We start from the raw sequence: 12,616 nt of genomic DNA on the forward strand, positions 1-12,616 counted from the left end.
TATTGCTCATTACCTCTCTGTCATACTTCTTAGACCTCAATTAAAAATATGTTGTTATGTCCCCTGTATCTTTAGGCTTTTTTCTTATTTTCTATCCTTTATACCTAGGCACATAGATCAATGGAAAAGTATAGAGAACCAGAAATAAACCCAAATACTTACAGCCAACTGATCTTCCACAAAGCAAACAAAAACATAAAGTGGGGAAAGGACACTTTTTTCAACAAATGGTGCTGGGGTAATTGCCTAGCCACATGTAGGATAATGAAACTGGATTCTCAGCTCTCACTTTATTCAAAAATCAACTCAAGATGGATTAATGAGCTAAACTGAAGACGTGAAACTATAAAAATTCTAGAAGATAACACTGGAAAGAACCTTCTAGACATTGGCTTAGGCAAGGATTTAATGACCAAGAACTGAAAGCAAATGCAATAAAAACAAAGATAAATAGCTGGAACCTAATTAAACTAAAGAGCTTTTGCACAGCAAAAGGAACAATAAGCAGAGTAAACAGACAACCTATAGAGTGGGAGAAAATCTTCACAATCTATACATCTGACAAAATACTAATATCCAGAATCTACAACGAACTCAAACAAATCAGTAAGAAAAAAACAAACAATCCCATCAAAAAGTGGGCTAAGGACATGAATAGACAATTCTCAAAAGAAGATATACAAATGGCCAACAAATGTATGAAAAAATGCTCAACATCACTAATGATCAGGGAAATGCAAATCAAAACCACAATGCAATACCACCTTACTCCTGCAAGAATGGCACTGGAACAGAGGTGTGTCTATCTTGTTTGGTTACATGAATAAGTTCTGTAGTGGTGATTTGTGAGATTTTGGTTCACCTATCACCCAAGCAGTACACACTGCACCGTATTTATAGTATTTTAGCCCTTGTCCCCCTCTCCCTCTTTCCCCCAAGTCCTTAAAGTCCACTGTATCATTCTTATGCCTTTGCATCCTCATAGCTTAGCTCTCACATATCAGTGAAAACACAGATGTTTGGTGTTCCATTCTTGAGTTACTTCACTTAAAATATAGTCTCCATTCTCATCCAGATCACTGCAACTGCTGTTAATTCATTCTGATTTATGGCTGTGTAGTATTCCATTGTATGTATATATACCACAGTTTCTTTATCCACTTGTTTATTGATGGGCATTTGGGTTGGTTCCACATTTTGCTATTGTAAATTGTGCTGCTATAAACGTGTGTGTGCAAGTATCTTTTTCAAATAATGACTTCTTTTCCTCTGGGTAGATAGCCAGTCGTGGGATTTCTGGATCAAATGGTAGTTCTACTTTTAGTTCTTTAAAGAATATCCAAACTCTCCATATTGTTTTTCATAGTGGCTGTACTAGTTTACATTCCCACCAGCAGTGTAGAAGTGTTCCCTGTTCACTGCATCCACGCCAACATCTACTGTTTTTTGATTTTTTGAAAATTATGAGACCATGCCATAGTGACAAATAAAAACCTTGGGTTAATAAAATAAATATTAAATACTCAAATTAAGAATGCAATCAATGGACTTAAAAGCTGCTGTACTATAGCAGTAGAGAAGATTACTGACCAGGAAGTCAGGCCAATAAATGTTTGGTCCTGGGCCTCTTTCTATTTACAATTTCTACTTTTTCTCTTAATAACCACCCATGCACATGGCTTTAACTACCATCTATACCTCTTATTCTGTTCTCTTCCCAAAACTCATGGCCTATTTGATGTCACTCCATGGATGGATGATACACAACTCAAAGTTAATCTTACTAACTTCTCCCATTAGAACATAAGTTGCACTGGAACAGAGGTGTGTTTACCTTGCTTGCTACTGTATGACCAGTACTCATAACTTATTCTAGAACATAGTAACAGATATGAATGACTATTTGTGGAATGAACCTGAGAAGATACTAATAGCTAGACTGTACCTCTTTTTGCTTAGATGACTTCTGACTGGAATGGGGTTGGGAAGGTTGTAGATGGTTTGGGATGGACACAGATGGTGGGTTGGGAGGTAATGATTCATCCTCATTCTTTGCTACCTAAAAGCCTACATGGCAAGTCAAGCCTTCATCACAGGGATGCCTCTCATATTTCCCTCATTGACAAAATACTTAAACCTATCCAATTTACTAGCAATCGTATCAACTCTGCCTCCAAATAATTGATCCAATATCTATTCATTTCTTTACACCTCCTCTGCTGTTGCATTAATCCAAGCCTCTGTCCTTTCTTGTCCACCAACTGTGATAGCCTCTTATTGGTATTCTTGCCTCCTACTCTTGTTTCCCTATCATTTATCTCTACACAGCAACCAAATAGCTTAAAAATAAAAAAAATTAAGTCCTTAACCTACTTTAAACTGCAAAGGTTTCCTATTACACTGAAAATAAAGCTAAAGCCAAGTTTCTTACCATGGTGTTTAAGGCCATATATGGCCTAGCGCCTACCTTCCATACTGACTCTGGCTTCATCATTCTTCCCCTTGCAAACTAAGCTCTAGCCACACTGCTCTGCTTTCTTTTATGCTAACATAGTAAGCTCATTGCTGCTTAAGGTCCCTTTTACTTGCTTTTCCCTCTGTCTAGAAGATCCTCCCCCCTGGTTTTTGTATGGCTGATGACCTCATGTCCTTCAAATCTTTAGCTTCCTGGACCACCATATTTAATGGCCACTCAATCTTTCATTATCACACTATCCTGTATTATCTTCTTCACAATTTTTATAGCTAACTCAAGTTATTTATTTAGAATATTTTTCCTTTTATTGTCTGTTTTATTCATTACCATTTTCCAAGCTTCTAAAATAATAGTGACCCATAATAAAATAATGACCCATAGTAGGTCCTTATTACTTATCTGTGGAATATTGCAGTGAATGACAATGAAAGGAATATGCTCTCAAGCTCTCATGCCACTGCTCTTCTAAATGTCATTTCTTTGGAATGAGTCCATGTTTATTTTTTCTTTACTTAAAGGGAAATAAGTAAAGTTTAAAATCCATAAATTTTTCCCTATACCCTCTCTCTTCTTATAGAACTATTACATATTTCTCGTAATAATAATGCTTGTGTATGTTCAATTGATCTTTTGTTCCTGTCAATGTGCTAGATTATCTCATTTATTTATTACATCAACCCTCTAAATTCGATCCTATTATAATGTGTACTTTATAGATAAGATATATGAGTTTTGGAATGTTTCCATTAGTTTCTCAAGACCACAAAGCTAACCAGTATTTCATTTTACTATCTCAAGTGAACTTTAGGAACCAGCTAATGATAAGAAAGACTTTGGATGACTGATGACTGAAACTTTTTTTAAACAACCCTTTTGGTAATCAGTGATGGTGGTAGAATGAGGGAGGTGTGGGGTGGGGGGAGGAAGAGGAAGGGAGAGAGAACACTTCATATCATGACAGCCAGATAAAACTTTGGTAGCAGTCTCTGAACTCAGCTCATTTAACATCATTCCCAGAAGGAAGGTGCATTAGTTCATTCTCACACTGCTATTGTATAAATAACTGCCTGAGGCTGGGTAAATTATAAAGAAAAGTTTAATTGACTCACAGTTCTGCATGGCTGGGGAGGTCTCAGGAAACTTACAATCATGGCAGAAGGCGAAGGGGAAGCAAGGCACATCTTACATGGTAGCAGGAGAGAAAGAAAGAGAGTGAGGGGAGAAGGTGCCACACTTTTCAACCATTAGATCTCATGAGAACTCTATCACAAGAACAGCCAGGGGGAAAGCCTCCCCATGATCCAGTCACCTCCCCCAAGGCCCCTTCTTCAACATGTGGGGGTTACAATTTGACCTGAGATTTGGGTGGGGACACACAGCCAAACCATATCAGAGGGACAAACCAAAGTCAGGTCATTCTCTCTGAATCCTTTTGTCTTCTGTTAGAACAACCCCATAATAAGTAGACTCTCAAGGCTTTGAGTTCAGGAAAATCAGAAAGACTGACTTTGCTTGACCATTTAATCTTGGGGCTTAGCTTGACCCATTTATTCTGTTATCCAAGAAACAAAATTACATGCAAAGTAGAAAGTCATTTACATCTGCCAAGAAGTTTAGTTTGAAATAGGAGAGAACGGAAAGAGAAAAATAGTTAAGAAAAATCTTAGGAAGATAAACAACCTCAAAGACGAAGAGTCTGTCTTTATATAACTGCAAATGTTTTAATGAAAACTGAAGGAAAAAAACAGTTTGGATGTCTAGATAATTGATTAAAATTTTAATTTTCTACCTGGTTGTTTGGTACTATAAAAATATAATCATGTCAAATCACTTCACAAAGTGTTGTAATAATTGTTGCTTTTTCTCAGTCGATTTTCTTAGAATTTTAGTGTTCTATATTAATATTTTGTGTATAAAGTACAGTGATTATTTTTTAAAATTTCCAACTTTTATTTTAAGTTCAGGGATACATGTGCAGTATGCACAGGTTTGTTACATAGGTAAACGTGTACCATGGTGGTTTGCTGCACACATCATCCCATCACCCTGGAACTAAGCCCAGAATCCATTAGCTATTTTCTTCCTGATGCTCTCCCTCCTCCCACCCTCCACCTTCCAACAGACCCCAGTGTGTGTTGTTCCCCCCATGTGTCATTGTGTTCTCATCATTGAGCTCCCACTTACAAAAGACAACATGCAGTATTTGGTTTTCTGTTCCTGTGCTAGCTTGCCAAGGATAATGGCCTCCAGCTCCATCCATGTCCCTGAAAAGGACATGATCTCAATCCTTTTTATGGCTGCATAGTATTCCATGGTGTCTATGTACCACATTTTCTTTATCCAGTCTATCATCGATGGGCACTTAGGTTGACTCCATGTATTTGCTATTGTGAATAATTCCATAATGAACATATACATGCATATATCTTTATAATAGAACAATTTATATTCATTTGGGTATATACCCAGTAATGAGATTGCTGAGTCAAATGGTAGTTCTGCTTCTAAGTCTTTGAGGAATTGCCACACTGTCTTCCACAATGGTTGAACTGGTTTACCTTCCCACCAATAGGGTAAAAGCATTCCTTGTTCTCCACAACCTCACCAGCATCTGTTGTCTTTTTGACTTTTTAATAATAGCCATTCTGACTGGTGTGAGATGGTATTTCATTGTGGTTTTGATTAAATGCGATTATTTTATGCATTTGGAGGATTAACCCTGCCCTTAAAATCCATTGAACCATAGCATTAGAAAGACTTTTTGTGAAATTTAGTAATGGCTTAATTTGTGTCTAGATTAGCCAGTGATGGATGCAGTGGAGAGGAAGTATGAAAAAGAAAATCAACAAGTTCTATTAAGCTATTGAAATGTGTCAGAGATTTTGCTAATCCCTCCATGAATTAGCTCATTTAATTCCACATTAACCCTATACAGTCTTATTATGACTCAAGTTTTTAGATGAGCAAACTGTATGCCAGAGAGGTTAAGTAACTTTGCCCACATTAGCATACAGTAGAGCGCATGGGAACCCAGGCAGTCTAACGAGAGTTTAACCACTCCAGCATACAACTCTTGAAGGACCATACAGTAGCTTCAGGAAAAAAAAAATTTACGTTTTTGCCTAAGATAGTTAAATCACAGCAACAGGGGCTGTGGAATCAATTGTCTGAAAGAGTCTATACCACAGGCTTATTTAGGTAACCAGTATTCAAATCAGAAAGGGCTAAAGACAGAGTGACTTCTGGCATTATGATCCAAGAAAAACTTAGCTACATGTGAGTAAATTGTTAGGCAAAAAAAAGTAGGATGAGAACTTATCCTTGAATCTCTGAGACAGACAAAGGGGTGTGTGTGTGTGTATGTACATATATGTATATGTATATATAGGTATGTAATTATAAATATATATGTATAAATATATACATAAATGCATTTATGTATTCAGGTTCTTTGTTTCCTAACATTCATTTTAGTGCTGAATGAGAATTCTACATTGGGGTGTATGTGTGTGTACAAGTATGTGTTGAGTGAGCGAGAAACTTTTGTGTATCATGGGATATGTATCTACGCCATCTGTAGAATGGCACAGAATAGTACTGAAAACCACCAATACCCTAAGAGTGGTGTGAGGAGGGATGAGTCAGACAAGGAACAGCATTTCCTGACTGCCCACTCACAGGCACATTGCCAGAAGGTTTTATGTATTCTCTAGGTTCTAGTCTTCAGATTCATAAGAACAGATAATACTGATTTTTATAAGAATTAGAGTGATTAACTACAAGACTGTACTCTCCAGGGACTCTGTTTTATTTATCCTTGTTTACCAGCATCTAATACTCTGCTTGGCATAAAGTCAAGACCTAATAAATGTTTGCTGAGGGAATTAGTAGTAAATTTATGTAATGTTTTGTATTTATTAGATCAGTTGCTGTTGGAGAATCATTGCCCTCCTGGGTCACGGAGAAGCTGGCACTCAGATTGTATTATGGGATACTTTTAGAACTAAGGTTCTTTGACCCATTAGCAAACCCACTTCCTGGTATATTTTTTAGGGGTGTATAGAGACATAAATTCAGTAAACAAGAATTTATTGAGCTCTAGTATTTGAACACTATCAGAGGGAATTGGGGATGGCTCATTGAACAAGCAGGCCAAATCCTTGTTCTCACAGAGCTTACATTCTTATAAATTAAGCAACAAAATAAGTGAATGCATAACATGAATGGGTGATAAAAGCTATGAAAAATCAGGGAAAGGAGAATGAGTCTGATGGAGGAATGCTATATAGTGTCCCCTGGGGATAGAATTCTCCAGGGCCTAGAATCAATTTAATGAGAATTTTAAGTGACATTATTAAATTACATTAAACACTTCCTTTATTAAATTACATTGATAACTTTTCAAAGATTTCAACTATACCCAAATTGTAAAGTTCTTGGGAAACTATTTTCTACTTTATGTTTAGAATTCTGTTCAGTGAGTGGCTGGTGGGATAAAAGGATGGCAACAATGATCAATAAAATAAACTTCTAGAGGAAACAAGGAAGGAATTATAATAGCCAACGTATTTTGGGTACTTTCCCTATGCTGGTCAACACTTTATGTTCATTATCCCAGTTTATCATCAATGATTTCTGTGCAATAGGATTATTCTTATCTCCTTTTTATGGCAAACAAGGCACAGTAAGATTCTGTAAGTTGCTCAATGTCACTTAGCTAGTAGGTAGAAAAATCCAGGATTGAACCCAGGTGGTCTGATCTAGGGCCAAATTATCTCCTTGTAGGATTAAGTAAACTGCCTCCAGAATCCACGTTTTCCAACTACTAAGATACACTGCTTCTTTTAAAAATATAATGAAGTAGGAGGGCTTAAGTATTTGAGATTATTTATTTTTTTAAACAAAACTGCAACCCCCACCATGAAAAGATACAGTATTCCACAATGACCTTTCTATTCCTTGAATACTACATCGAATTTATTCCAGCCTTTGTCCAGTCCTCTGTGCTTGCAGTTCCCTGTGCCTGGAATGCTGCCCACTGGGCTCTTCGCCTTGCTGACCCTTTTCCCATCAGTCAAGCCTCAGCTCAAATGCACCTCTTCAGAGATGCCTTCCCTGTCTTCCCAATTCCTGGTAACCCATCACCCCTCAGTCACTATCATGATTTATCCTGTTTTTATGTTCTTCCCAGCCCTTATCACTATGTTAAAAGTTACTGATGTTCCCCATGGCTATTTTCCCCTACTAGTATGCAAGTGCCATGAGGTGGGTGGCAGTATTCATTGTAATTGGTCCAGAACCTGACCTCTGCTTATCCATCACAGAGCCTTCAAAATCACTGAAGAAAGGAATGCTGTCCCTTGGGTCTGAAGACCCAGCTAGATCCCAGGGGGCTCTACTTCTGTGCAGGATCATGCATCTGCCCACAGTCTGTGCAGAATTAGAGAACAAGATGGGAAAAGAGAGATCTGCAACTGGGGCCTGAGAAATACTTACCAGTAAGCACCTAAATGAGCCACGACTGCTCAGAAACCTACCACAGAGACCATCTATGAAGCCTACTTGCAGGAGGACCAATTTGGAGGCAATTTCTGCAGTTCAGTATATGCAAGTTCATCATTTCAATTTTATCTGAATCTCCTTGTTCATGTCTTGTTTTTAGTTCCCACCTTAATTTGGATCTAATGCTTGTCATGATTAATCAACCATTTCCTTCCACCAGAATGTAAGATGAGAGCAGAGACCCATCTGTCTTTTACAGCACTGTATACTCAGTGTCTAGAAGCATGCTCAACACATAGTAGGTGCTCAAGTAATATTTAATAAAAGGACCAACAAATGGCCCAACACTAAATTTCCTCTGTAGACAAAGGCAGGTGGAAGAGCAGAATGAAACATTTATTGAGTCCCTTCTAAGCCCCAGACACTGTTTCAGATGCTTTTACATATCTTATTTCATTTGTTTACCCAGTTAAGTGGCAAGCTTTGAGAGCCTCACTTATAAAAAGCTAAAATTTATGGAGTGAAGATGGCTTTCTTCTTCCATGCCATAAAATCAGGTCTTGCTGGGCAAGTGGGTCTTTAAATGAACATTGGGTATCACTGGAAGCCTCAAACTTTAATCAGTTTGGTGAGGTCTGTGCTATGACCTGATAATGCTGTTTCAAATAAATAATTTTGTATGATACCCTAGCATATCTGAGGATCAACAGAGAATTGTAATGAGAGCCTTGGCCACCGCCTTACCTATAGGATCACTTCCATTTATCATCTCAGCTCTAATTTATCTGAATCAAAGTTTAAAGTACAATTTCAAAACAGAAGACTAGAAATAACTGCAAACAAAGTGAATTTGGAGGAGGCTTTTCCTAGCAGGTACAGAAAGCTTATCCTGGGTCAGTTAGACAGGGACAAATGCAAGTTAGCACAGGGTCACGCTTGAGACTAGACTGGAGAAATTGTAGGAGAACCAGTTCATAATATCTGACTGTCCCAAATCCCCAGCCCTGAGCTCAAAACACTCAGGCTTGGCCCATTACTTAGTGATGCTTCAGGCACTCAATGTGAGCAAACATGTAACATATACCCTGGCCATGAATTACCTTGTTAGGTACTCAATGTGAGGAAGCTAGCACTTATGAGAACATTCTTGAAGGCTTAATAACAGCGAAGAGTCTTTTCAGCTCATTCTTTGTACAAATAGGGCCAATTTCAAAGAAGATGAGTTTCCTTTAAAAAAAAACTGTAAAATAATAGCGCCATTACACATGCCTCCCTCAGCCATTTAAAAATACCTTGAGGCTGGTTCTCTCCTGGGGGCTTAAAGGTAGTCGATTCTTTATAGTGTATCCTTGAGGTGTTTTCCCCTCTTCACAGAGTTACTACTCAGGTCAGCACATTGTTCTAAGGTATTCCCAGGAATGTCAGAAACAGTCAAACCACTTTGCATGTAAGTACAGAGGCCAAAACACCACTCTGGAGTCCACAGGCTGGTTCAGTCCTGCTAGTTTACACGAATTCTCTGTGTGGTTTTGGGCAGCTCACCTCAAGGGTTTTGGGTTAACCTCTCTGCAAGATGGCGGGCAGGATCTAAAAAGGGCTTCCAACTCTGGCTGTCTGACTTGATGAGGACTGCCAAGGGCCAGAGGGTGCCCTCCTCTCCTCACAGGCTGCAGCAGCCATCTAGAAAATAGCTCTGTGCACAGGCAAGGGAGAAAATTGACATTGTTCCTTTACTTCTAAGTTCACCTGTAAGACCCTTCCTTTAGCAGGTCTGCAGCTATGCTCTTTCCAACTGAGACTTAGAGAACTGGGCATTATAAACAGCACATCTAATCCCCTTTTCTCTACCATCATTGTTCCCTGGTGCTAAGTCCAGAATTTCCATACCCTGAACTAGACATGGAAGGAGGGAGGAGACTATGCAAAGTTCAGCGGTGCCATTTTTTTTTTTTTAACTTTGTCAGCCTAGGACAAAGTTTCTTGAAGTATTACACTTAGGGTTTTTTCCTCAAAAGGCACTAGGGTACTTCTTGAATATGGTGATTCTTGGGATCAGCTCAGGATCTACTGATTCAGAGCTTTAGGGGGGCTGTAAGTCCCCAGATCTTCATTTTCTTTATTTTTATTATTTGCTTTTTATTCATTTGTTTAACCCTTTTCTACCATAGCTTCATGGTGTCTAACACCTCAGTGACAAAGCTTTGTTGATGACAGTGTGAGGGATTGCTTTGAGATCTTCTAATTAAAAGTGCCATAGGACTATCCAGAGTTTTGGTTACTGAGTACAAATCTGTAAGCCAAATACTGTAGATAATTCTTATTTACGGTAGCTAACATTTGGAAACTACTGTCCTAGAAAAAGGGAGACAAAAACTTTTAGCCTTTTGCTGCTACTAACCATGATGATTATTCATTCATCCAACAAAGATTTATCATTCACTACTATATGCCAGGTACAATAATGAGCAAAAACACAAAGTACCTGTTCTCATGGAGCTAGCAGTCTAGCAAGAGAAAGAAATGATAAACAAATACATAATATGTCAAGTAGCAAGAAAATCTAGGGAGTGAGATGAAGGGTAAGTGATGAGAGGTGTGCTTTTCAGACAAAGTAGGCAGGAAGGCCTGTATGTAGGATGATTGTGCAAAGACAAAAAAGTGAGGAAAAGAACCATGAGGCTGAGGGAAGAGTGTTCCAGACAGAGGGAGCCACAAGTAGAAAGGCCCTGGAGAGGGGCTGTACATGGTCTGTTGGAAGAACAGCAAGGAGGCCAGTGTGGCTGGAGTGAGGTGAGTGAAGAGGAGAGTTAGAGGAGATCAGGGGCTAATAACTTGTAGCTTGTTTGCGTTATTTCTAGGCTGCAGAATACTATACAGTCTGAATTGTGGAACAATGATTTGCGGTGATAATGTATTATACACCTATTCTCAGTCTTTTGTCCTTATTTATGCTGTAACTCCCTGTTCCTGGCTGAACTCCTGAAGACAACCTAAAATAGGTCTTTTGCTTGAGAATTGGGGCAAAGAGTAAGAAAGCTTTGGGAGGGAGGTGCTACGGACTAAATTGTCCCCCCCTGCAAAGTCATAGTTTGAAGCCCCAACCCCCAGTGTGGCTGCATTTAATAATAGGGCCATTAAGGAGGTAATTATGGTTAAATGAGGTTATTAGGGGTGGGACCTTAATCTAGCAGGACTGGTGGTGTTTTTGCAAGAAGAGAAATGTAAAGACCACGTGAGGACTCAGTTGAGAAGGCGGTCGTCAGCAAGCCAAGGAGAGAGGCCCTAGGAGAAACCAGCCTGCTGGGACCTGGATGTCAGACTTTCAGCCTCCAGAACTGTGAGAAAATAAACTACTGTTGTTTAAGCCACCCAGACTTGGGCATTTTGTTATGGCAGACTTAGCAAACTAATACAGGAGGGTAGGACCAGGAGGTCTTCATTTAATTATTCACCCATTTACTTCCTCAGACTTTGCTGCATGCCCAGTATGTGCAAGGCACTGTGCTGCTTCTTTGCATGCATTATTTTATTTAATCTCACAGCAATACTGAAGTAAGCTTTATGACCACCACCTTACAGATAAAGAAACAGAGGCTTAGTTAGGGGAAGTCAGTTGGCCTGGGGACATGTTGGAGCTTTTATTCAAATGAGGGCTCTAACAGTAAAGCCTGTGTTTTCCCTCCATCTCAGAAGTGGTAGAACAGAGGTGTGGAGCCAGCCTACATAGGTCCAAATCCCACTTCTCCTGCTTGCTAACTATGTGACTTTGGGCAACTTACTTATCTTTCTGGGCCTTGGTGTCTGCATCTGTAAAATGGGGACAATAAATGCTTTCCCTTAACTAGACTGTAATTAGCACTAAGTGAGCTAATACATTAAAGAATTAGAATAGGGCTAAACACCTAAATGCTTATTACCACCCTGAAGTCATAGGGCACTGCTTGAAGGAATTTGAAATCTTTAGGCTGTAGAGAGTATGAAAACCCTCCTCATTCTCATGTAGAGTTTTCATGAGGAAAGGGCCTCAGGTTTCTTATTTGGTAGTTCTAAGAAATAGATTTCAGTGCAATTTAAAGACTTAGGCATACTTGGCATTGTCCAGAAGTAGAATGGCCAGGTTTGAGAGGGAGCGATCTCTCTGTTGCTATCTGGTCAGGAATGTTGTGAGGGGGTTCAGGGCACCTGTGAAGGGCTGGCATAGATGAATTCAGAAGTCTTCTCTTGCATAGAAATTTTATAATTCTTTCTAATGGGATGGGAATAGGTGTGCTACAGGACTGGGGCAACTCTGTTTTCCTTGCACAATATATTTTCTTTCTTTCTTTTTTGTTTAAAAAGTGAATTGTGTTGCCTTTAGACAGGGCTTGAACTCACAAATTCATAACAGCCAGTATCATGCTCTTTTTTTTTAGCTTCTGCAGGATTTTACATTTGGGGTTCCGACTCACATGCTTAAGCATCCTGTCATCTGGGTTGTAGGATGATGAAAAGATTATTAATTAAGGTATACGTGGCATCCTAACCTTGGCTTGTAAGACTGACTGTTGGTCAACTCCCCTAAGAGGGCTGCCTTGCTGTTTCTATAGGAATATACACAGCTGAGCATATGCACAATTCTATCTGGAGGCTTTGATGCAG

At 39.1% G+C, this 12,616-nt stretch overlaps 1 protein-coding gene across 8 annotated transcripts in view; it reads right to left on the reverse strand.

Moving 5' to 3' along the window:
* PPP2R2B (protein phosphatase 2 regulatory subunit Bbeta) overlaps positions 1 to 12,616 on the reverse strand; it is a 503,044-nt gene that overhangs the window by 450,852 nt on the left and 39,576 nt on the right. For 2 of the 8 annotated variants that reach the window (XM_058439987.1, XM_058439988.1), the window contains one exon: positions 3,586 to 3,657. The exons of 5 other annotated variants lie outside the window; for them this stretch is intronic. In XM_058439987.1, coding sequence (XP_058295970.1) covers positions 3,586 to 3,657 — 72 coding nt within the window. Of the gene's footprint in view, positions 1 to 3,585; positions 3,658 to 12,616 lie in introns of those variants that run through there. One more of the 8 variants, XM_058439991.1, reaches the window with a different exon arrangement.

This window comes from Hylobates moloch, unplaced genomic scaffold (assembly GCF_009828535.3).
Source record: "Hylobates moloch isolate HMO894 unplaced genomic scaffold, HMol_V3 SCAFFOLD_6, whole genome shotgun sequence".
In the NCBI taxonomy this organism is placed as follows: domain Eukaryota; kingdom Metazoa; phylum Chordata; class Mammalia; order Primates; family Hylobatidae; genus Hylobates; species Hylobates moloch.